Raw genomic sequence first — 22,566 nt, forward strand, 5'->3', positions numbered from 1 at the left:
ATGCGTGATAAGAAATCAGTAAGAAGAATAAAAGGCATGTTTGAGAGCCAACACAAACTTGTACGAACCCCTTAAAATCGATGACCGCAGGGAGCCGCTGAGGAGCTCCGAGGCGGTCGATCGCCTCCGTGAGCTTTGCGTGCGCCTGCCCCGGGAAGGCAACGCCCACCGCGCGCCGCCAGCGACGCAGCCGTAGCGCTCCGTCGCCATAGCGACTACCCCTGGCAACAGCGAAGCTCTGCGGTCTCGCGGTCGGACTAGGGGTTTGAGCCAAGCTCCTCTCTTCCCTTCACTTCCCTCTGGACTGGTTTCTTCTTCCTTCCCCCTACCCCCAACTTCCCTCCACCCCTTCCAATCATGGCGAACGGGACTGCGGACGTTCGGAAGCTCTTCATCTTCACTACTACCCAGAATTACTTCGGGCTGATGTCTGAACTCTGGGATCAGCCACTGTTGTGCAACTGTCTTGAAATCAACAACTTCTTGGATGACGGTAACCAGATGCTCCTCAGAGTGCAGCGATCCGACGCCGGAATCTCCTTTTCCAACACGGTACGGTTCCTTGCACTCCTGCCTGACCCCTGACCACTCTTCAAGTTCCCAGGCCCAGCCAGAGGGATGTCGGGTCACACTCTAGCTTCACCAACCGGATCCTTTTCAGGAACACAAGGCTGTCTCCACTTCTCCTGCATTATTGGCTTAGCTGCTTTGGCCTCGTGCTTAAGCATATAGTTTCCAAGCTTTGCATCCTACCTGACCAAAGCAGATTTCCCTTCCACACATCTGAATAGAAGCAATTAGATTGTATTTTATTTTAAATTTTTATACGGAGTCTTACTCTGTCGCTTAGGCTGGAGTGTAGTGGCGCGATCTCTGCTCACTGCATCCTCCGCCTCCTGGGTTCAAGCGATTCTCGTGCCTCAGCCTCCCAAGTAGCAGGCGCGCACCACCACGCCTGGCTAATTTTTGTGTTTTCAGTGGAGACGGGGGTTTTACCACGTTGGCCAGGCTGGTCTCCATCTCCTGACCTCAAGTGATCCGCCCTCCTCGGCCTCCCAAAGTGCTGGGATTACAAGCATGAGCCACCGCGCCCGGCCTATATTCTACTTTTTAAGAAAGACTACAGATACGTTATAACTAAAAAGAAAACATTTACTTAGTTATTTTTATTTTTTCTCTCTCCCCCTTTTGAGGTTTTTTTGAGGCAAATTCTAGTCTATCTTTTTTGGATCAGCCTCTGATTTTAACATTGCCCAAGGGAAAGATTAGTTAGGAATTTAAATTTTTGCGAAATGATATATTTCAAAATAAAGTTTGAATTCTTTATTGGTGTACAACATGTGATATACTGATTTATTAATTACACTGCACCCTCCACTGGCAGGATTGCTTAAAAAATGGGTTGCGTTTGCAATCAGAGCTTATATATATAAACCTAAAAGAAAAACACAGAAGAAAATTGCCTGACACAGTAAAGGGGACTCAGTAAATAGATTTAAGTTAATAAAACAAATACATATTTTCAATCTCTTCCTCTTGCGTTCACCTTTATCCCTAGGTCTAGCAGAGTTTTCGACACTGAGCAAAAGCATTCAGTGCCTTTTTTTTTTTTTTTTTTAAGATGGAGTTTCGCTCTTAATGCCCAGACCGGAGTGCAATGGTGCAATCTCCGCTCACTGCAACCTCTGCCTCCCAGGTTCAAGCGATTCTCCTGCCTCAGCCATCCAAGTAGCTGGGATTATAGGGCATGTACCACCACACCTGGCTAATTTTTTGTATTTGGTAGAAACTGGGTTTCACCATGTAGGTCAGGCTGGTTTTGAACTCCTGACCTCAGGTGATCCACTCACCTTGGCCTCCCAAAGTGCTGGGATTACAGGCGTGTGCCACCGCGCCTGGCTTCAGGGCATTTTAATAGGATGATTGAATCATTCACCCCATTCACTATCTTTATTCTTAGGTTTAATTCGATTGTATTTAATACACATTTACTTTGAACTCAATATATGGAAGGCACTTTGCCAGGCTTGATGGGTTTACAAAGATATAAAAAGGATGGATAATCATAGCTAACATTTATTTTCACTTTAGACTCTGTCAAGCACTGTTCTAAGTACTTTATATGTATTCGTTCATTTAATATCCATAACAACACTGTAAGATACGAACTATTCTTATTCTTATTTTATGGCTGAGGAAAGTAAGGGACAAAAGTTACAACCTAAACGTTAACTTTTCTTTTGCTCCAATAGGTAGTGTAATTCAGGGTAGAGCCCCCTGCTTTCTGCCTTTCCTAGACTCACTCTAGTGGCTTAGGATGACATATACTCAGTAAATGATAAAATCAGGACACACTGTTGTAAATGCCACTGAAGGTTCAGATAGAATGCAGTAGAAAAGATGGAAAGGGGTTTGGATTTGTGAAAGTGTATCTTAGCTTGGGTATTTGAAAGTTGAAGTTAGAACTTTTTTTTTTTTTAAGTTAAAGCTATTACTAGTAAAGCCCAACGATGTATCTGTTATTTTTAGTTGTACACATCACTACAGATTTTTAGTCATTTTTGAAAATATTTTGTTATGTCTTCAGTTGTACTTTAGATGTCTGATAGTTAGCATGGTTCAATAAGTTAATAAGTCAGCAAATATTTATTGACTACCTACTAGTACTGGGGACAAAACCATGAGCACAGAGTCCATATCTTAAAGGAGTAACATTGGAATGGACAAAGGTAGGCTAAACGCATGCTACAGATATATGTAACATCATTTTGGGTATTGATAAGTGCCGTTAAGATAAAAATAATGTTATAGTAGTGATGGAGTGGGGTGGGGAACTACAGATATATATAGGGTGGGAGATAATATGTCTCTGGATTAGTTATCTTTGAAGTGAGATTTGAATGATGAGTTGCAGGCAGACATAATCTGGGGGAAGGGTGTTCTAAGCTAAAGAAACTGTAAGTACCAAGGCCCTGAGCTGGGTTTTAACTTAGTTTCGAGGGGCAAGAAGAAAAAACCCAGAGTGGTGGCTGAAGTTTATGGTATGAAAGAACGTTGTGGTAGATGAGAAGGGAGAATAAGGCATAGGCTGATCATTTAGGACCTTGTACACCATTTAAATTGAAATAGGCAGTTATTGGTAATCTTAAGAAAGAGAGAGCTGTGATCTGGTTTATGCTTTAGGACAGAGGTTCGCAAACTTTTTCTGTAATGGGCCAGATAATATTGCAGGCAACAAGGGCTCCATTGCAGCTACAACTTGGCCTTTGAGTGTGAAAGCAGACATATAATCAACTTTGTAATAATACATGTAGTTGAATGGGAATGGCTATGTTCTAACAAAACTTTATGGACACTGATGTGGATTTTCATATACTTTTCGTGTGTCGTGAAATATTATAAACGTTTGAGCAGTAACAGAAAGTTTCAGCTCCTTTCCAGCAGCCAAAAATGTAATTTTTTGGATAGAAAAAAGTGGCGTGAGACCCATAGCTGTTCTTCATACACAGCAGTGACCTTGTTTGAAAGCTTTTTAATTCGTAGACTTCTTTTCCTGAAAAAATAAATGAGAATAACTGAAAATGTGTATAAAATGCAAAAACTTCCTTTGACTAGTATACTTCTCAGCTAATGAACTAATTACTGTGAACTGACCTATTTTAAACAAGGTTGCTGTAATGAATTCCAATTGAGTTCATCTGGTTCTGATTTAAAATAATCTAGCTATGTGACAATTTAACAAAAAAGTTTTATGCTCTGAACTCTTTAAGGAAAAATTTTCAGTTAAGATAAAGTTAATTTTAGGAGATAGACAACTTAAATTCATTTTTGTAGTTTTGAGTGCCTGTATACTTTTAAAAGCACCTTTTAAAATGCTTTTTCTAGGTAAGGGGGTAATTAACATTTAGTTATAGACTTTCTGGGTTACTAGAGAAATACACTATTCATTGTGCATCTGGAGCATACAGCTTTCATCTGTACTATTACTGATTCTGGCTGGAATGGAATCTGGCTGGAATGGAATCTGGCTGGAATGGAATCTGACTGGAATGGAATAGTTAGCAGTCAATAATGTATATATTGTTTTATGTTTATAAATAACTTATCAAAGTGACTTTATGATCTAATGTAAGTGGGAAGAAATTTTTAAATTGAAGTATTCTTAAGGAGAGAAGAGGTAAATTGGTTTTAATATATTTATTTTTAAAGTAACTATTTTTTTCCAAGAAGTATAATTATAGTGATACAACTTTGTATACCTTTTTTCAACTATTAAATTTTATGACAATAACATTAAAAATCATTTGTCACTTTAGATTGAGTTTGGTGACACCAAAGATAAAGTGCTGGTGTTTTTCAAGCTGCGACCTGAAGTAATTACCGATGAGAATCTACATGATAACATTCTTGTTTCATCTATGTTAGAGTCACCTATTAGTTCCCTTTACCAAGCAGTACGGCAAGTATTCGCACCAATGTTGTTAAAGGTGAGAAAAGTAGCTGTCATTTTTTTTTTAACTGAGGTATTTGGAGAAATGTTTTCATGTAAACATAAATATCTATTTTTACTGTTAATGTTATTAGTGTTTCAATTTTAATTAAAATTTCTTAACTTTTTTTAAACTTAAATTTTAATGTAAGTTGTGGTAAAAAATAGAGAAATTGGAGAAAAGTATAAAATGCAATCCACATCAACTCTTAACATTTCTACATTAGATGCTTTTTATAGTTTTAACTATTGAGAGGACTTTTTATTCTTCATATGAAGTGAAGGTAGTGGCAGGCTTTAAGAAAAATGAGTTTTTGTACAGTGTTTTGGGAAGCCAATTTGACTAGCAAAATTTTGATCAATCTTGGTTGCTCTTGTCTGTTTTTATTTAGGATCAGGAATGGAGCAGAAATTTTGATCCCAAACTTCAGAATCTTTTGAGTGAACTAGAAGCTGGGTTGGGTATAGTTCTACGAAGATCAGACACTAACTTAACAAAATTGAAATTTAAGGAAGATGACACACGAGGTATATCACCATAGCTTAATAAAAGAAAGTACAAAATGATCGTCTCATTAGTACATTAGTAAATGAACATATTTCTTTATAGATTTCTTCAAATACTTCAGGAATTTCTCTAAGCTTTGGTTTAAAAAAATGAGTAGATTTATGTGGATGTGGAGAAGAGGAAAATATAATTGTTAGTAATGTGCAATCTAGCTTGAGCCTCCAGAGTAGCTAGAATTACACGTGCATACCACTATCCACTGGCTAATTTATTTTAGTTCTTGTAGAGATGGGGTCTTGGTCTGTTGCCCAGGCTGGTGTCAAACTGCTGGCCTCAAGGGATCCTCACTACTAGACCTCCTAAAGTGCCAAGGCAGTAGTTATGTTCTATAAAGTCACTGTAAACACTGAGTTAGTGAATATTGAACCTTTGTTCCTAGGAGCAGTACAGGGTTAGATTCCTTTGAGCCCCTGGTCACAACATCTCATCAACTGATCAATACATAACCTTATTTTTTTTTATTTTCTGTTTAAAGACACTTTAATTCATATATATTGTTGATTCATTAACATTGACTTCATGGCTAACAGCACTGTAACTCATGCCTGAATGAAGCTTAACTAACATGTATTTTTTCTGTGAGGCACATTACAACCTTCATGTGATTTGGAATGCTAGACAGCAATTTAGCACTTTTTTGGGGGGCCATTTTAAACTGAATCACTAACAAAAAGCACACAGATCTGAAAAATGTGGCACTAAGTAGACTGCAGGAAGGACACTTGTTTATAGTATAAAATAGGAAACAATAAGGAAGTGTCACCTGTTTGACCTCAGCTAGGAGCATATGTGTTAGATGACTCAAATATTTTGCTGCTGTGCTGTTTTGTATTCATTTTTTTTCTCTGATATTCTATACCATTTTTTTTCTCCTCTTGACTTTTACAGGTATCCTTACACCAAGTGATGAATTCCAGTTTTGGATAGAACAAGCTCACCGTGGAAATAAACAGATTAGTAAAGAAAGAGCCAATTATTTTAAAGAATTATTTGAAACAATTGCAAGAGTATGTGATTCATACATAGTTATATATTGGGCTTCTTATAAAAGTACTTTAGGATTCAATTTTTACAGTCTCTCCTCTGTTTTGAAATCTACTTGATGATTGTGAACAAAATAGATTATATGTAGAAAAGTTTAAGTTGTATATGTAAAATGAATTGAGAAATCCAAAACTTAGTTAATTCTAATCTCCATAAAATCTTTTTCTCAATAACGAAATTACGCCTGGGCATGGTGGCTCCCACCTGTAATCCCAGCACTTTGGGAAGCTGAGGTGGGCAGATCACTTGAGGTCAGGAGTTCAAGACCAGCCTGGCCAACACAGTGAAATCCCGTCTCTACTAAAAATACAAAAATTAGCCGGGAGTAGTGGTGAGCGCCTGTAATCCCAGCTACTTGGGAGGCTGAGGCAGGATAATCGCCTGAACCTGGGAGGTAGAGGTTGCAGTGAGTGGAGATTGTGCCATTGCACTCCAACCTGGGTGACAGCGTGAGACTCCATCTCAAAAAAAAACCCAAAAAGCAATAAAACCCCAAAATTACTTTTCTGCAGGTACATAGTGAAAAACAAATATAACAGGTTTATCCATGTACAGGTAATATGTTCTTTTGAATGGGTGTTCACTTTGTTCAAATTAGCATTTTGAAGTAATCTGAAATATAACAAATCTTAGTTTTATGCTTATTTAATTGATTATTCCTTTATGTGTCTACATTGAAATTGAGTAACCATTTTAAGTATGAACATAAAAAGTCTATTCTTTTCAAAACAAATATATATTAATTTTCTACTCCTTTCCACTATTATTTCAATAATATTTTAATAGAGTATTTTAAATGGTTTTAAGCTTTTTTGGGTAACAGTGATGAAAATAGCATGATAAATCTTGACTGTGGTTGTGTGATTAAACATAATATTGTGAATTAATAATGAATGGATAAAGACATGTGAACTACAGTGGGTAGTGCATATGTAGAGTTGAGATCACCTTTATTGGGTAACTTTTAAAAAATAAAAATGTAAAGAAAATTAGGCCAATTGTGTAAATGAATGAGTAGACTTTTTACAATTTTTATATTTTGTCTTTTCATGACATTTATGTTTGAGGGGAAATTATAGGGTATTTGCATATGGAAGTAGTTATCAGCCGTTAGAAAAAGGAGGAGAAAATAATATGGCAAATGTTAGACTTGTAGCAGTTGAAAAGGCCTGGGAACATTTTGATTATATTACCCGAGGTACAAATATAATTATGTTTAAAAATTAGTGCATTTTTGTTCTAGGAGTTTTATAACTTGGACAGTCTATCCTTATTAGAAGTTGTCGACTTGGTGGAGACTACTCAGGATGTTGTAGATGATGTGTGGAGACAAACAGAACATGATCATTATCCTGAGTCACGAATGTTGCATCTCTTAGACATCATAGGTACTAGTAAAAAAATGAACTTTTGGAATTTCGAAAACCTGTCTTATTTTGTTTTCTTTTTGTCATTTAAGTCCTTACTTACAATGCTCCTTTATGTAATACTGTAATTGAGAGTAAGTCTTAAAGCAAATCATGTAGAATTATTTAAATGGATATTTGTATATAGTTGGGTTGTATAAATCATATGTGTCAAATTCTTTGAATCATTAATATAACAAAATTTACATAGATTTTTAGTATCTATGCATATATTTAGGCTATTTTGAAATAAACTGAAAAATAAAGTATATAGGCTTATTTGTTAATATTAAATATTTTGACCTCGAAAATACCCTTGCCATTATTTTCATAAGGAAATATCAGATAAGTACATAAAGTTATATGTACAAATATATTAATTGCAGCATTGTTTGTGGTAAGCAGAAGTAAATAGCAATTAAGGATTGTTTACATAATGCAGTATCCATACAGTAGGCTCTACAGCTTTGAGGAAATTGTATATATATTTCTATACTTAAAAGGTGTAATGGTATATTGAAAATTGGAAGATGCAAAAATGCAAAGCAATATGTGTGTGTGATTTTAAAAATATTTGTGACTGAGAGTGGTAGTCTAAGGGTGTGCATGTGATATTTCATAGATCCTTAGTTTGTTAATTTGTATATTTTTAAAATATTGTCATAAGCATGTATTTTATAATTATTCTATAAAAATACATTTATTTCCATTAAACTCTTTGCTTTATGTTTTATTAGGTGGTTCATTTGGAAGGTTTGTTCAGAAAAAGTTGGGAACTTTGAACCTATGGGAAGATCCTTATTATCTTGTGAAAGAAAGTCTGAAAGCTGGTATTTCAATTTGTGAACAGTGGGTGATAGTCTGTAATCATCTAACAGGTCAGGTGTGGCAGCGCTATATTCCTCATCCATGGAAAAATGAAAAATATTTTCCAGAAACACTTGACAAACTTGGCAAACGCCTTGAAGAGGTATCAATTTGATTATCTAGATCTTTGTCTTTAAATGTAAAGTATGTCTTACACTTGTTTGTAAATGTATTTTATAATCAATAAGCCCTATACATCTGCTGGAAATTAGTTTTGTGAGAGAACAGGAATTAAAGTTCTTGTTGGGACCAATTTCCACATCCTTTCTTTTTATTTGGTGTGAGACTGGTCAACTTGATAGTTGTGAGCTTATATTTTGTTCTTTATTGTAAAAAGATAATCAGCCCACTTGACCATGTATGGAAGCTTTCAGGGCATCTTTTGGCTATTGCAATTGTTTTTAAGTGGGACAACTTTTTTTTTTTTTTTTTTTTTTTTTTTTTTTTTGAGACGGAGTCTCGCTCTGCCGCCCAGGCTGGAGTGCAGTGGCCGGGTCTCAGCTCACTGCAAGCTCCGCCTCCCGGGTTTACGCCATTCTCCTGCCTCAGCCTCCGAGCAGCTGGGACTACAGGCGCCCGCCACGTCGCCCGGCTAGTTTTTTTGTATTTTTTAGTAGAGACGGGGTTTCACCATGTTAGCCAGGATGGTCTCGATCTCCTGACCTCGTGATCCGCCCGTCTCGGCCTCCCAAAGTGCTGGGATTACAGGCTTGAGCCACCGCGCCCGGCCTGGGACAACTTTTTAAGTGGTATTCAGTGGAAATATTTGAAACAATTGCTTAATTTACACAAGTTATGAGTTTCAGTAAAGAACATATATTTAGCTTACAAGGACAGGCAAAATGAGATTACTTAGAGATTGCAAAACTGACCATTCCTGCCTTGCTTAGAAGAACTATAGTTCTTTATTGGAGACTTTTTAAAAACAAACAAACAACTTTTTAAAGATGAAATATTTCAAACGTATTAAAAAGTAAAACAGTATAATGACTGTCCATGTATCCACCATTCAATTTTAATAGTCATTGACATTATTCAGTTCTTGTCTCATCTTTGTTTTTCCCTGCCTTTCCCCTAATCTTTTTTTTTTACTGGAATATTTTTAAAGCAGAGATATTATATACTTCCACCCTTAAAACATAACCACAATGCCATTATCACAGCCAACAGAATGACAATAATTTCTTAATATGTTTTTATATCTAGCCAGCATGTATTTATCCTGATTTTCTCAGAAATTTGTAAATAGTTGGTTTACTTGAATGAGGTTGCAAACAAGGTGCACCAATTGTATTTGGTTGATAGGTCTCCTGAGACATTTTTAATTTAAAAGTTTCCCCCTTTTTATGCCATATAGCATTTCTTACCTCGCTATATCAGGACGTATGTGGTATCAGGTTTTCCCATTTTTAGTGATGTGAAGTTTGATCTGTGAGGGTTCAGGGATGATCAGTCTGATGAATTCATTATAATGCTTTCCAACTTTTAAAAAATGCTTTTAGCAGTCATTAATCATGAAGAGTTACAAAATGGTAATTTTCTAATTCTGGTGTTCTTTCTGCTTTTATTAGTCATGACTTTTCTATAAGAAGAATTTTTTCTTCAACTTTTTAGTTACTTTGAAATATAGTTTGCATAGAAACAGCAGTATAGATAATTGCTTATTTCTTTTGATCACTTTTTAGAACAATGAACATTAAGTAGATTAGCGTCATAGTAAGTTCCATCGGTAACCAATGAAATGTTTTTTGATAGTGTCATTATGAACCCATTAATTTTTTTATTTTATGTGTTTCAGTCCATTCTAGTTATTATTATTATTATTATACTCAAATTGTTCAGTTTTTGGGCAGAGAGTGCCCCTTCAAGTTGCCTCTTATGCCATTTTGACATGACTTCAGTGTTTCTTTCTTTCTATTTTTTTTGAGATGGAGTCTTGCTATGTTGCCCAGGTTAGAGTGCAGTGAGGTGATCTTGGCTCACTGCAACCTCTGCCTCCCAGGATCAAGCAGTTCTCCTGCCTCAGCCTCCGGAGTAGCTAGGACTACAGGTGCATGCCAGCACACCTGGCTGATTTTTGTATTTTTAGTAGAGATGGAGTTTCGCCATGTTGGCCAGACCGGTCTTGAACTCCTGACCTCAGGTCATCCGCCCACCTCGGCCTCTCAAAGTGCTGTGATTATAGGCGTGAGCCACCGCACCTGACCAACTTCAGTATTTCTTTGATAGCTTTCAAGCCCCCAAAAGTGTTCCAGTCCAGCCCATGTTGTACATTTTATATCTCATACCTGGAATTAGTAATTTTTTTCAAGGAGCCTGATTCTTTTTTGGGGATATTTAACAACAATCTGTAGGGGAAGTGCTGTTACTTAGTTATCAATGCTGTTAGGCATTCTCAGTAGACAAAACTGCTAATAGGTAAATTTTTAGCAAGGGAAAAATAAATCATGAGTTTATACTAAGATTTACAACTCAAATAGAAGGAATTGTTTTCACTTAACCTTTTTGATTACCTTTTGATTGTTGGGAAATTTTTAGCTCAAAATACAGTATGTGTTTCCTAGCTGTTTGTAAATAAGAAAAAATAGGGCTGTTAACATGTCATTTCATTATTAGAAGTGCAATTTAATGCAGAATAATGAAACTCAGAAGTTATTACTATATTAAGGGTAGGCTCTAAAAATTTACTTAAATGAGCTGTAAATATAGTTTAAACAGTTTTTAAAACTGTGTTAAACTTTAAAGATAGTTTAAAATATTTAGGTCTTATATATATTCATGAGATTTGAGCACACTTATTAATGTTAGTGTGATGAAACAGTTATGTTTTTGAGCATCACTTTGTTGTTGTCACGTGTCAGTTCTCTGGATTAGAGTTTCAGTTTTATTTTATTTTTTTCTTAGTGAACCTAATTTAAAGAAATTCTTGCCCAATATATCTAGATTTTAGATCTATTTATGCAAATGGTTTGATTTAAATAAATTCTGTTTTTATAATACTTCGTTTTAGGTCTTGGCTGTTAGAACAATTCATGAGAAGCTTCTTTATTTTTTACCTGCCAGTGAAGAGAAAATCATATGCCTCACTCGAGTATTTGAACCTTTTACTGGCCTGAATCCTGTGCAATATAATCCATATACTGAGGTTGTATATATATTTGTTTACGTCTATATAGTTTCCTGAATATGTTGTTCTTTTTAAAGACAGATTTAAAAAATACTAAAGTTTAACAGTGTTGTTAATGTGTTTAGCCCTTGTGGAAAGCTGCAGTGTCTCAATATGAAAAGATTATTGCACCTGCGGAACAAAAAATAGCAGGAAAATTGAAAAGTTGTATTTCAGAAATTCAAGACAGTCCACAGCAGGTAAAACATTGAGATATTTCACTTTTAATATTTCTCTTAAGCTATTTAGGAGATATATATATATATATTTACTGAGTTGATCTGTTAGGATGAACGTATACTTATTTTATTTTATATTAGCTTCTTCAAGCATTCTTGAAATATAAAGAGTTGGTAAAGCGTCCAACTATAAGCAAAGAATTGATGTTAGAAAGAGAAACTTTACTGGCAAGACTTGTGGACTCAATTAAAGGTAAAAGTTTATAAGGTTATAGTGTTTGCTTAAGAGAACAGTTTTGTATATTACTTTTTTCTTTGTTGCATACCATTTAGGATTAAAGATACATTTTTCTGACATTTTCATGTGGAAGATTAATTTACTTATTCTGTTATAAATGACAGTTTTTTTGCATTAACAAGTTATTATCTTCTCTGTTTCATTTGATACATGGTACAATCCTTGGGGGTAAGGACCAACTCATTATTTTTCTATCTATAGCATTTGACATAGTGCTTGGTACATGGAAGTTATTTAGGAAATCTTCGCTAATTCTTTGTAATCATTTATTTGATTTAAATTTCATAGATTTTCGATCAGACTTTGAGAATCGGTGCCGAGGAATTCCTGGTGATGCATCTGGACCACTTTCTGGCAAAAATCTTTCAGAAGTTGTCAACAATATAGTTTGGGTTCGCCAGTTGGAATTGAAGGTATTTATTTTAATAAAAAGATGAAGAGTACTAATTATAAAATCTGCTAAATTAAGGCATGTAGAAGGTACTTTAGAGTTGTAGTAAATATATTCTCTGTTTTCCTTGGCACAGCCATCTAATTTTCATACAAAATGCCGAACACTGAACAAGTATGCAGAGAAGTTTTAATGGTTCTATTCCTTCTTTCTGTAGAGGTAGTACATCATTTATTCCAGTTGTTCCAAATAAATACCTGTATTCAGGAGGAAAACATCCTTTACACTGAGTAAAAAAAAGAAAAATCATTATTTACAAAAATGAGCTGGATGTGGTGGTGTACGTCTGTAGTCCCAGCTACTCAGGAGACTGAGGTGGGAGGATCACCTTAGCCTGGGATATTGAGGCTGCAGTGAGCCATAATTGTGCCACAGCACTCCATGGTGGATGACAGAAAGAGATGCTATCTCAAAAACAAAGTTATTGTAAAATTTTGGTAGTTGCAAAGTCTTACCAGCAAGTATGTTTATGTAAGTAAATCACTTTAGGTTGAAAGGAAGTTAAAGGAAAGGTAAAATGTATGGTCTAAGGTAGATTTATAGATTTAAACAATTTATAGATTTATAGACAACAATTTATAGATTTAAACAATTATTATTTTAATACTATTGAAATTGACCTAAGACTCTTATGGACTTACTAACTAGTATGTGGTCCAGTGTCTTGCATTAGACTTGTACAATAAATGTTAATTGATTATAGTCTGTGAGTAAGAGCAAGACCTCATGGAATATTACAAAAGACAGCATATTCGACATTTCTGCTTATTCAGGTTTGTATTTTTGATGTTTTATTTTCTGATATATTCTGCCTAATGATTCTGTCAGTCAGTTTTCCAGGGTGCTGTAATGTTCTCCGTAAAGTTGTGGAGGAAAGGCATTTATGTCTCTTAATTGACATTCCCATTGGCCTAATTACCATTTGAGCTGTTAATCGGAGCATGTTGCTAAGGGCTGAAATTATTACTGAACATGTTTAGGAGTGATGCTGAAGTTCCCAGAGTTTCCTCTGAAAAATCACTGGGGCATAGATATTTTGAGGGCTGACTTTCCCTTGACCCTCCATTTTATTCTTGGAGTTATGCCTTGCATGGGTTATCCTCTTGTGTTTGCTATTCTGCGGCTGTGTAATTCAGAAGCAAAGTAGGGGTTGATATTTTTATATTCTTTGGTAAATCTTCTGTTTCACTATTTGTAGATGAAAAGGGAAATAATTTCTGAATCACAAATCAGAGAAAGGGACTCCTTACTTTATGCTAATTTTTTGGAATTTAAATAATGCACACATCTTTGTAATCTGACTTTTTAAGGTCGATGATACTATCAAGATTGCAGAGGCTCTTTTATCTGACTTGTCAGGATTTCAATGTTTCCATCGAAATGCCGAAGATCTCTTAGACCAGCTTAAACTATATGAACAAGAACAGTTTGATGATTGGTCCAGGGATATTCAGTCAGGTTTATCTGATTCCAGATCTGGTTTGTGGTAAGTATAGATACATTAAACTGTAAAATCCAAAACCATATGTTATTAATTCAAATACCCAGATGGAATTAATTATCTTTTTCCTTTTTCCAAACTTGCTACTCCTCTTCGATTTTTTTTTTTTTTTTTTTGGTTTTTGATCATCAACTTTTAATTCATTATGGCTGGAAACTTTGATGATTTAGTTAACTGCCTCCCTCTTGTTTCTCTTGTCTGTTCCCCAGAATTAGGGATTCCCATTTTAGAATTAGCCCTTCCCTCATGGTTTTTTGTTATTGGTATTTATATATGTTTTTCTACCTTTTTACATTAATATTATACACACACACATACACTTTAAACAATGTTGCAGTTTTGTAAAATTGTATTATTTTTAAACTCCTTGAGACAGGGAGTATTTCTTCATGGTGCCCCATATAATAAGGCTTTGGTAAATATTTATTGAGTTATATTGAATGTATTAATGAGTTAACCTTATTAATTCTAATGGGAATTTAAAATGGATAGTTTTAAAAAGTCAGTTTCTTTGTACCTCAGGTCCACTGTCTCCAGCATGTTATTGTGGTTATTTTTAGAAACTCGTCATGTCTTTTTAAAAGTAACTTTGTCCATAAATGAAGTTTTCATTTTCCCTATACTGCTACAAAGGATAATTAGGCCAAAAATAGTACCTCTTAAATTGAATAATTCTTTTAAAATCTAGAATTCTGGCTCCGGAGAAAAAACAGAGGAAACTGAAGGGTGTTAGGGCATAATGATTATAATTTTATGCCATTTAGTTCTTTCTCCTTCTAGTTTGAGCCTAAAACATGAGAGATACTCCAAACAAGAAAAACAAAAAACAAACAAACAAAAACCACAGTGCTTTAGTCAGCTAATTTTGGAAAATTTGCATACTTCATCATTAGAGCTTCAGCAGAGGTCCACTAACATGGTAGCATACCAATGGTCTGAGATCTGCTGTTAATAAGTTTGTTTAACTTTGTTCCTTCCACACAGCGTTTCTCATTTGGTTTTGAACCCCCACCCCATCTTTGTTTTTTCTTTTTTAGACCTATTTTTTGTCCCATAGAATCATCAATCTGTTTTTGGACATATTTTGGGAAATGCTGTTATATACAAACTAACTTTGAAGATCAATCCTGAATAAAGGCAAAAGAGTCACCATAATAGTTTACTGGCATGCTTTATGTATATATAGGAAAATTTGGGCTAAATCATCATTTTAAGCCATTTTAAAGTATTCTACTTTTTATTATATTTTGTTTTATATGCTATTAAATAAGCTGAATACTTTTGTTCTTTGTTTTTGAGTAGGTTACCTTCTAATATCTGCAATTTTTCTTAATTGTGAGGGTGTTTTGAAATAATGAGGCTGGGTATGATGGCTCATGCCTGTAATCCCAGTACTTTGGGAGGCCGAGGTGGGAGGATCACTTAAACCCAGGAGTTTGAGACCAGCCTGAGCAACATGGTGAAATCCTGTCTCTACAAAAGACAAAAAAAAATTAGCTGAACAAGGTGACTTGCCTGTTGTCCCAGTTACTTAGGAGACTGAGATGGGAGGAATCCTTGAGCTCAGGGAGGTCAAGGCTGTAGTGAGCCATGATTGCTTTACTGCATTCCAGACTGGGTGTTGGAGCAAGACCCTGTCTCCAAAAAAAAAAAAAAAAAAAAAGAAAGAGGCATTATATAAACCTAATCCTAAAGGAAGGTGATGAAAGCATAATACCTGTTGCTGGACTTAGTTCAGCATTTTTGCAATCTATTCTGATTTGAGCTCCCCATAGTAACATTTGCTATTATAGCCTTTACAAGAAACACACAAAAAGGGCAATTATTAGGTAGTGAAACAAAAGGTAGAAGAATGAAACGTTTCAATATCTCTACTCCTACCATTTTGATATTATTTATCTTTTAATAAAAGTTCTAAAGATGCAAGTTATGCTAATTTTTTAAAACAATTGAAGGTATCTTTAGAAAAGGAATCAAAATTTTTTCTTTATCGTGGGTATGATGTCAATTTTGAGTTTTCGCTGAAAAGTTAATAAATCGATTTTTCTTACTTTAAAACTGCTTGGTTGAAATATTAATGTGATGATATATTTTGGATATTGCAGTTTGTTTCCAAAATCTGACTTGTGAAATAATATATAGAAAAAACCCACAACTTAAAAGCTATAATAAAAAATTTTTTTTTTAACTTTGAGCTAATATTAGATGTACAGAAAAGTTGTAAAAACTATTGTGTTTATTAGTCAAAACAGTAAGAACATGAAACTTAACAGGTTATTTATTTTGTTTTGTAGTATTGAGGCTAGTAGTCGAATTATGGAATTGGATTCTAATGATGGATCACTAAAAGTGCATTATTCAGATCGTTTGGTGATTCTTCTGAGAGAAGTTCGTCAGCTCTCTGCACTTGGCTTTGTTATTCCTGCCAAAATACAGCAAGTTGCAAACATTGCGCAGAAATTCTGCAAGCAAGCAATTATTCTTAAACAAGTATGAAATTACATTTTTTGAATACCTACCTATTTGGAGTTCATTACATTAGACTAGAATATGCTAAAGCCTTTTTTTTTTTTCAAGGCTAATAGAATAGCACTGCCAGCTGTGAAATTATGGTTTACCAAATGAGTCTGTTATAAAACTTGCTTTGTAACCTATAAGGAATTTATTAAATTGTTATTGTTTATTGCTTTTCACTCTAAAAAGCATTTGGAAAATAGTATGTTATTCTTGCTTCTTTTGTTTCATGTTACTTGCATAGGTTTTAAAGGACCTTCTAATTAAGGAGTCCTCTGCCTGCCTTCTAGGGGCAGAGTCATAAAGAATTATCAGGTTGATGAATGGTTTCTGTTTCTAGTCATTTTCTCAGTGACATTGCCATCATGTCACTTGCCTAAAAATCAACTATTATTGGCTCACGGTGTATCTCCATAATATGGCATACAAGGTCCTTCTTAATCATGACCCAACTAAACTGACTGGTTTTGGCCTTTACTACCTATGCACTTCCCTGTCATACTGTACCCTATGCTTCAGTAATATAAAACTTTGCTTTTATCTGAACATATCTCCATGCATTTAAATCTGTTCTCTGATTGGAAAACTCAGTGTGATTGTTTAATTTCCAATTCACAAGTCACTTTCTCTGTTGTGTCTTTCTTTAGTTGAATTTTATTCTTTGGGCAGTGTGAAAATCACTATTATAATACTTCTCATATTGTATCTGATTTTTTTTCATCTTTTCTTTGACTTGATTATTGTATTTTAGACGGCAGGAACAGTATCTTGTACATTTGGTCTTTCATTTATTCTTTTATTCAACAAAGATTCATTAAGTATCTACCCTGTCATGCATAGTGTAGTGAGGATACAGAAATGAATACATTACTGTCATAGTCAGGCACGGAATTTCTTAGCCTCTTTACTTTCGATAGTTTGGATCAATTCCTTTTTTAGGGGGCTGTGCTTTGCTTTGTATGCTTTTTATTGGCATTCTTGTCCTGCACCCAGTATATCCAATAGCATCTGCTTAGTGCTGCCAATCAAAAATATCTCTTAACATTGCCAAATGTTCCCCTGAGGTAAACTCTGCTTTGGTTGAGAATCACTGGTCTAGTGGGAGAGGGCAAACTAAACATCGAGTGCTCATTAAATATCAGGCCTTGTGGTAGATGCTTTAATTATGTTATTTTTAGTTAATTCCCCATTGTACCACTGATTTAATTGGGGATCAGATGTTTAACAAAGTTTTCCCAGTGCCACATAGAGAGTAAGTTATGAAGCTGGGATTTGATATCAAGTTTCTCTGACTCTAGAGCCCATATTTGTTTCATTTCAATATAGTGATGGACAAGTAGATCAATATTTAATGTATTATAAGTACTATATTACAGATGTTCAGGAAATCTTGTGAAAGCATAGAGGCAGGGAGTTTCAATTCTTTTCCTAGGTAGGGATAGAAGTAGTAGCAAGTAAGTCTTTTCAGAGGAATGATTGATGTGAGTCTGGAAGAGTGTACATACATTTTTCTCAAGTACACAGAGGATTGGGTGATCATTTCAGTCAGAGCAACTCCTTAAAAGCAGAGAGGCTTACTTACTTTAATATGGTAAGTATTTAGTCTTACACAATAGGAGCTCAAAAAATGAATGGTCATAGGTATTTGTACTTACCCTGGAAGAACACCTGGGAAAATCTATTTATATATTCCTTTATTTCTGAGCAGATATTTAGCTGGAATAGGGTGTACAAAGTAGAATGTTGGAGAGATAGCAGTATGGCCCGATTGTAATAGAATATATACTATTCTATTGCTTCTGGTTTTCCTGATTGTACTTTTTCTGGGCCTATTTTGTGGTACAGAATAAGTACAGTGAGTTTTCCCCACCAAATAAAGTATATTTTTATATGTATTAGTGGAAAGAAGAGGATCTCTATAAAATTAGTTAAGAAGTATTTTTTAAGCATCTACTTTGTGCCAAGAATTTTGTGAGGTGCTGGGGACATAAAAATTAACAGTTTCCTTGAATGCCTTAGACTTAAATGCCCAGGGTGTCCACTTGATCTTACTCCCTGAACCTCTCCTTTTTCCACCAACGCAGTTGACAGTGTCCTTCTTTGTCCACCACTGTTCTTTGTAGGATCTCTATTTATTGATTAATTCAACAAGTGTTTATTGAGCACTTGCTGTTTGCTCGGCTCTTTTCTTAGAGCTATCATTCCAGTAGGAGAGACAGGTAACAAACACCTAAATATATAATGCAATGTTAGGCAGTGATAGTGATAAATGCCTTGAAGAAGAATAAAACAGAATAATGATATTGTGACAAAGACTGCTATTTTATACTGACTGGTCAGGTTAGGTATGCCTTGATGGAGAGGTAATGTTTGAGAAGAGACATAACATAAAGTAGGCAAAAGAACCATGCAAATGTCTAGAGGAAGACTATTCCAGGGAGAGGGAATGGCAGATGTAGAATTCTAGAAGGAAGCCTCACTTGTTAGGTGAGAATAATAGTAAAGAGGCCAGTTTGGCTCATTCTTTAGTATATTGGGAGACAATTGGAAAGTTTTGAGGTGATAGTTTTGGTGAGGTTTTATTCTCAAGTGTATTGGGAAGTCATTAGGTTTTGTGTAGGCAAGAGATGTGATATATGTTTAAAAAAGACCACTCTGGCTGCTTTAAATAGACTATAAGAGGCCATGATTGGAAGCAGAGAGACCAGTTAGGAAGTCTGTTGTGCTGGTCTTGCCGAGAGATGAGAGTGTGTGGATCGGGATGCAATTGATGGGAGTTGGGGAGAGTGGTTGGATTCAAGATATATTTTGAGAATATAGACAATAGGCTTTTGCTGATTTGGAATATGAGAGAAGCATTAAGGACATCTCAAAGAATTTTTGGTCTGAGACATGAATAAATTATTGTGGCATATACTGAAAAAAGAAGGAGTGGATTTGGAGAAGTGCAGGAATTAAGAATTTAGTTTTTTAGCACTTAACATGCCTCACTGAGTTCCTTCTTTCCTATGAGATTATGAACTTCTTGATTCCAGGGACAACGTTTTACAATCTATGTTTAATCAGACCTCAGGACATGATTGGCAAATTGTAGGAACTCAACACTTACTTGTTGATTGTGTATATTAATATATGAACAAATGCCCTATTGTAGATGAAAAACCTATTTTCTGTTTAAATTTTAGGATTGAGAAAAGTTAATATTTTCATTCAAACAATTAAAAATCAAGAAAAATTTAAAATGAAGTTATTAATTATTATGAACTGGACTTTTACTTTGTAGGTGGCACATTTTTATAATTCTATTGATCAACAAATGATTCGAAGTCAGAGGCCGATGATGTTACAATCTGCCTTAGCATTTGAACAGATAATTAAGGTAAATGAACTTTTAATTTTATTATAATTAGATTTTACATGTGAAGTGTTTAATTCTTAATTTTCTGGTGTTCCCTTCAGTTTAACATAGCAAATGATCTAGATTTTGTTTTGCTTCCAGGGACTTCCTTCACTCTTAACAAGTAAAACTTTTTTTCCAACTATACATTGAAGTGGTTAGAATATTTAATGTATTTTGGTACTGATTTTGATCAATTGCATTGATATAGATAGAATATGATTTGCATGATGTTATATTCATTTATTCTCTGAAGTTTGAGGTCCTTATACACAAGGTTCCTTAGACCTTTTCTACCATCTCCCAATTTTGTAATGTAAGACTTACTTGCTTTTTATTTGTGGTTATTTAAATGTCTATATATAAGAAATTAGGAGTCTGGGTGCAGTGACTCACGCCTGTCATCCCAGCACTTCGGGAGGCCAAGGTGGGTGGATCACCTGACATTAGGGGTTTGAGTGAAAACAACATGGTGAAACCCCATCTCAACTAAAAATACAAAAAAATTAGCCAGGCATGGTGGTGGGTGCCTGTAACGCAGCTATTCGGGAGGCTGAGGTGGGTGGATCACCTGAGGTCAGGGGTTTGAGCCCAGTTTGGCCAACATGGTGAAACCCATCTCAACTAAAAATATAAAAAAATTAGCCAGGCGTGGTGGTGGGTGCCTGTAATCCCAGCTATTCGGGAGGCTGAGGTGGGTGGATCACCTGAGGTCAGGGGTTTGAGACCAGCCTGGCCAACATAGTGAAACCCGTCTCAACTAAAAAGATAAAAAAATTAGCCAGGCATGGTGGTGGGTACCTGTAATCCCAGCTATTCGGGAGGCTGAGGCAGGAGAATTGCTTGAACCCAGGAGGTGGAGGTTGTAGTGGGTCGAGATCGCACCACTGCACTCCAGCCTGGGAGACAGAGTGACTCCGTCTAAAAAAAAAAAAAAAAACTAAAAAGAAAAAAGAGAAAAGAAATTAGGAAATCCTGTAATAGTGTTTAAACTGAATATTACTATGTGACTACTAACTTTTTGAAGTCTGTATTTTTAGTCTTCATAGACATGAAATGTTTGACAAAAATAGGCAGAAGAGGTATATGCCATTTTTTTTTTTTCTGTTTGAAAGTGGATAACTAGTTGTGTCAGGGTCCACAGGACCAGCCCAGGTTCTTTTATTTGCTTGGAGGATCCACAGGACTCAGTGTATGGTCATACTCATAGCAGTATTTATTATGGTGAATGCATACAAAGCAAAATTAGCAAAGAGAAAGGTGCATGATGGGGTGAAGTCCCAAGAAAACAGGTACAGACTTCTAAGAGTCCTGTCCCAGTGGAGTCACACAGGGTGTACTTATTTTTTGCAGCAACAAATTGTAACACATGTGAAATCTTGTGTTACTGGAGAAGATCATTAGAGACTCAAAACCTAGGTTTTTATCAGGGGTGGTCACGTAGACACTTTCTGTCTAATGTGCACTGAAATTCCAAACTCCCAGAAGGAAAGCAAATATTCAGCATAAACCATATTATTCAGGTACAGTGAGCCACTCTTATCAGTTAGAGTGGTAGGAACTCTTCTGAAATCTAGGTTCCTAAATGCCAGCTAAGGGGATTCTTTTAAGCAGGTCTTTTGAAGGATGGTAGTCAGACCTGCTATGTTAACTCTTTTCTGCACACTAGTTCTCAAGCTTAATAATTCTAGAATTTATATTATTCATATTATAGATGTTATTAAAAGCATTTTTTTTCTTGTTGGCAGAGATTAACATGAATTTATAATGCAAAATTTAAAAACATAGGTAAACAAAAATAAAAAAATGTTGTATAATCATACCATCAAGAAATGACCATTTAAAAAAGTCTGGTATATATCCTTTTAAATATTTTTCTATGTCTATTTTTGAAAATGTATTCATATTTTTAAAAAGTATGCATAGTTTTGGAAATGGAATCACACTTTATTATTTTTTACCTTTTTTCCCCTAATGTATAGATCATTTTAGTTGTAAGCCCTTACAACTTTTTCTTCTAATAAATTTGTTTAAAATAACGTCTGTGGTATTTCTGAGGAGGAAACTTATTTTGCAAAATTGTGTTGTGAGAAGTAAATAATTATATTTAACATGTTAAATGAGACACAGTAGTGCTTATAAAACTAGGATAGGTGTAGAGAGAACATTAAGGTTCTGTGTGATGCGCTGTCTACTTACTATATTGCAGAAAATTAGACTGTAATTTATTTATTTTCATATTTTCAAGTGATAGAACAGTAAGTGGTATATAGTAATTAGTCAGTAAATACTTTCTAATTCGTCAGCTATTTATTGAGCATCTCCTATAATCCAGAGACTTACTATGCCTTCATTGACCACTTCAAGTGAAGTATAGAAGCTTTTCTTCTATTTAGGTTTCTTCACTCTCTATACTTTGATATATTTGTCTTAAATATTTTCCCTATATACATTGAAACTACATCAGATGGTGTTATAATTTTTCCCCCAATCATCAAATACGATTTAAGAAACTTGTGACAAAAAGGAGAGTTTATTGTATAGTTATATTTTTTACTTATCCTAATATTCTTTTTTTTTCCTGAAGTTCTGTGCTCCTTTTGATATTTTTTCTTTCTTTAAAGAACTAACTTCCTTTAGCCATGGTTTAAGATTAGGTGTGCTAGTGACAAATTTGCTTATCTTT

At 35.0% G+C, this 22,566-nt stretch overlaps 1 protein-coding gene across 1 annotated transcript in view; it reads left to right on the plus strand.

Moving 5' to 3' along the window:
- Positions 1–213: 213 nt before the first annotated feature.
- Positions 214–22,566, plus strand: part of DYNC2H1 (dynein cytoplasmic 2 heavy chain 1) — a 386,039-nt gene continuing 363,686 nt past the window's right edge. The window contains exons 1-13 of the mRNA XM_033204903.1: positions 214–552; positions 4,317–4,487; positions 4,882–5,017; positions 5,946–6,064; positions 7,345–7,489; positions 8,245–8,477; positions 11,385–11,519; positions 11,627–11,740; positions 11,861–11,972; positions 12,306–12,430; positions 13,779–13,954; positions 16,264–16,459; positions 19,767–19,862. Coding sequence (XP_033060794.1) covers positions 358–552; positions 4,317–4,487; positions 4,882–5,017; positions 5,946–6,064; positions 7,345–7,489; positions 8,245–8,477; positions 11,385–11,519; positions 11,627–11,740; positions 11,861–11,972; positions 12,306–12,430; positions 13,779–13,954; positions 16,264–16,459; positions 19,767–19,862 — 1,953 coding nt within the window. The 5' untranslated portion in view covers positions 214–357. The remainder of the gene's footprint in view (positions 553–4,316; positions 4,488–4,881; positions 5,018–5,945; positions 6,065–7,344; positions 7,490–8,244; positions 8,478–11,384; positions 11,520–11,626; positions 11,741–11,860; positions 11,973–12,305; positions 12,431–13,778; positions 13,955–16,263; positions 16,460–19,766; positions 19,863–22,566) is intronic.

Source organism: Trachypithecus francoisi, unplaced genomic scaffold (assembly GCF_009764315.1).
Source record: "Trachypithecus francoisi isolate TF-2019V2 unplaced genomic scaffold, Tfra_2.0 Lachesis_group8, whole genome shotgun sequence".
Classification (NCBI taxonomy): Eukaryota; Metazoa; Chordata; class Mammalia; order Primates; family Cercopithecidae; genus Trachypithecus; species Trachypithecus francoisi.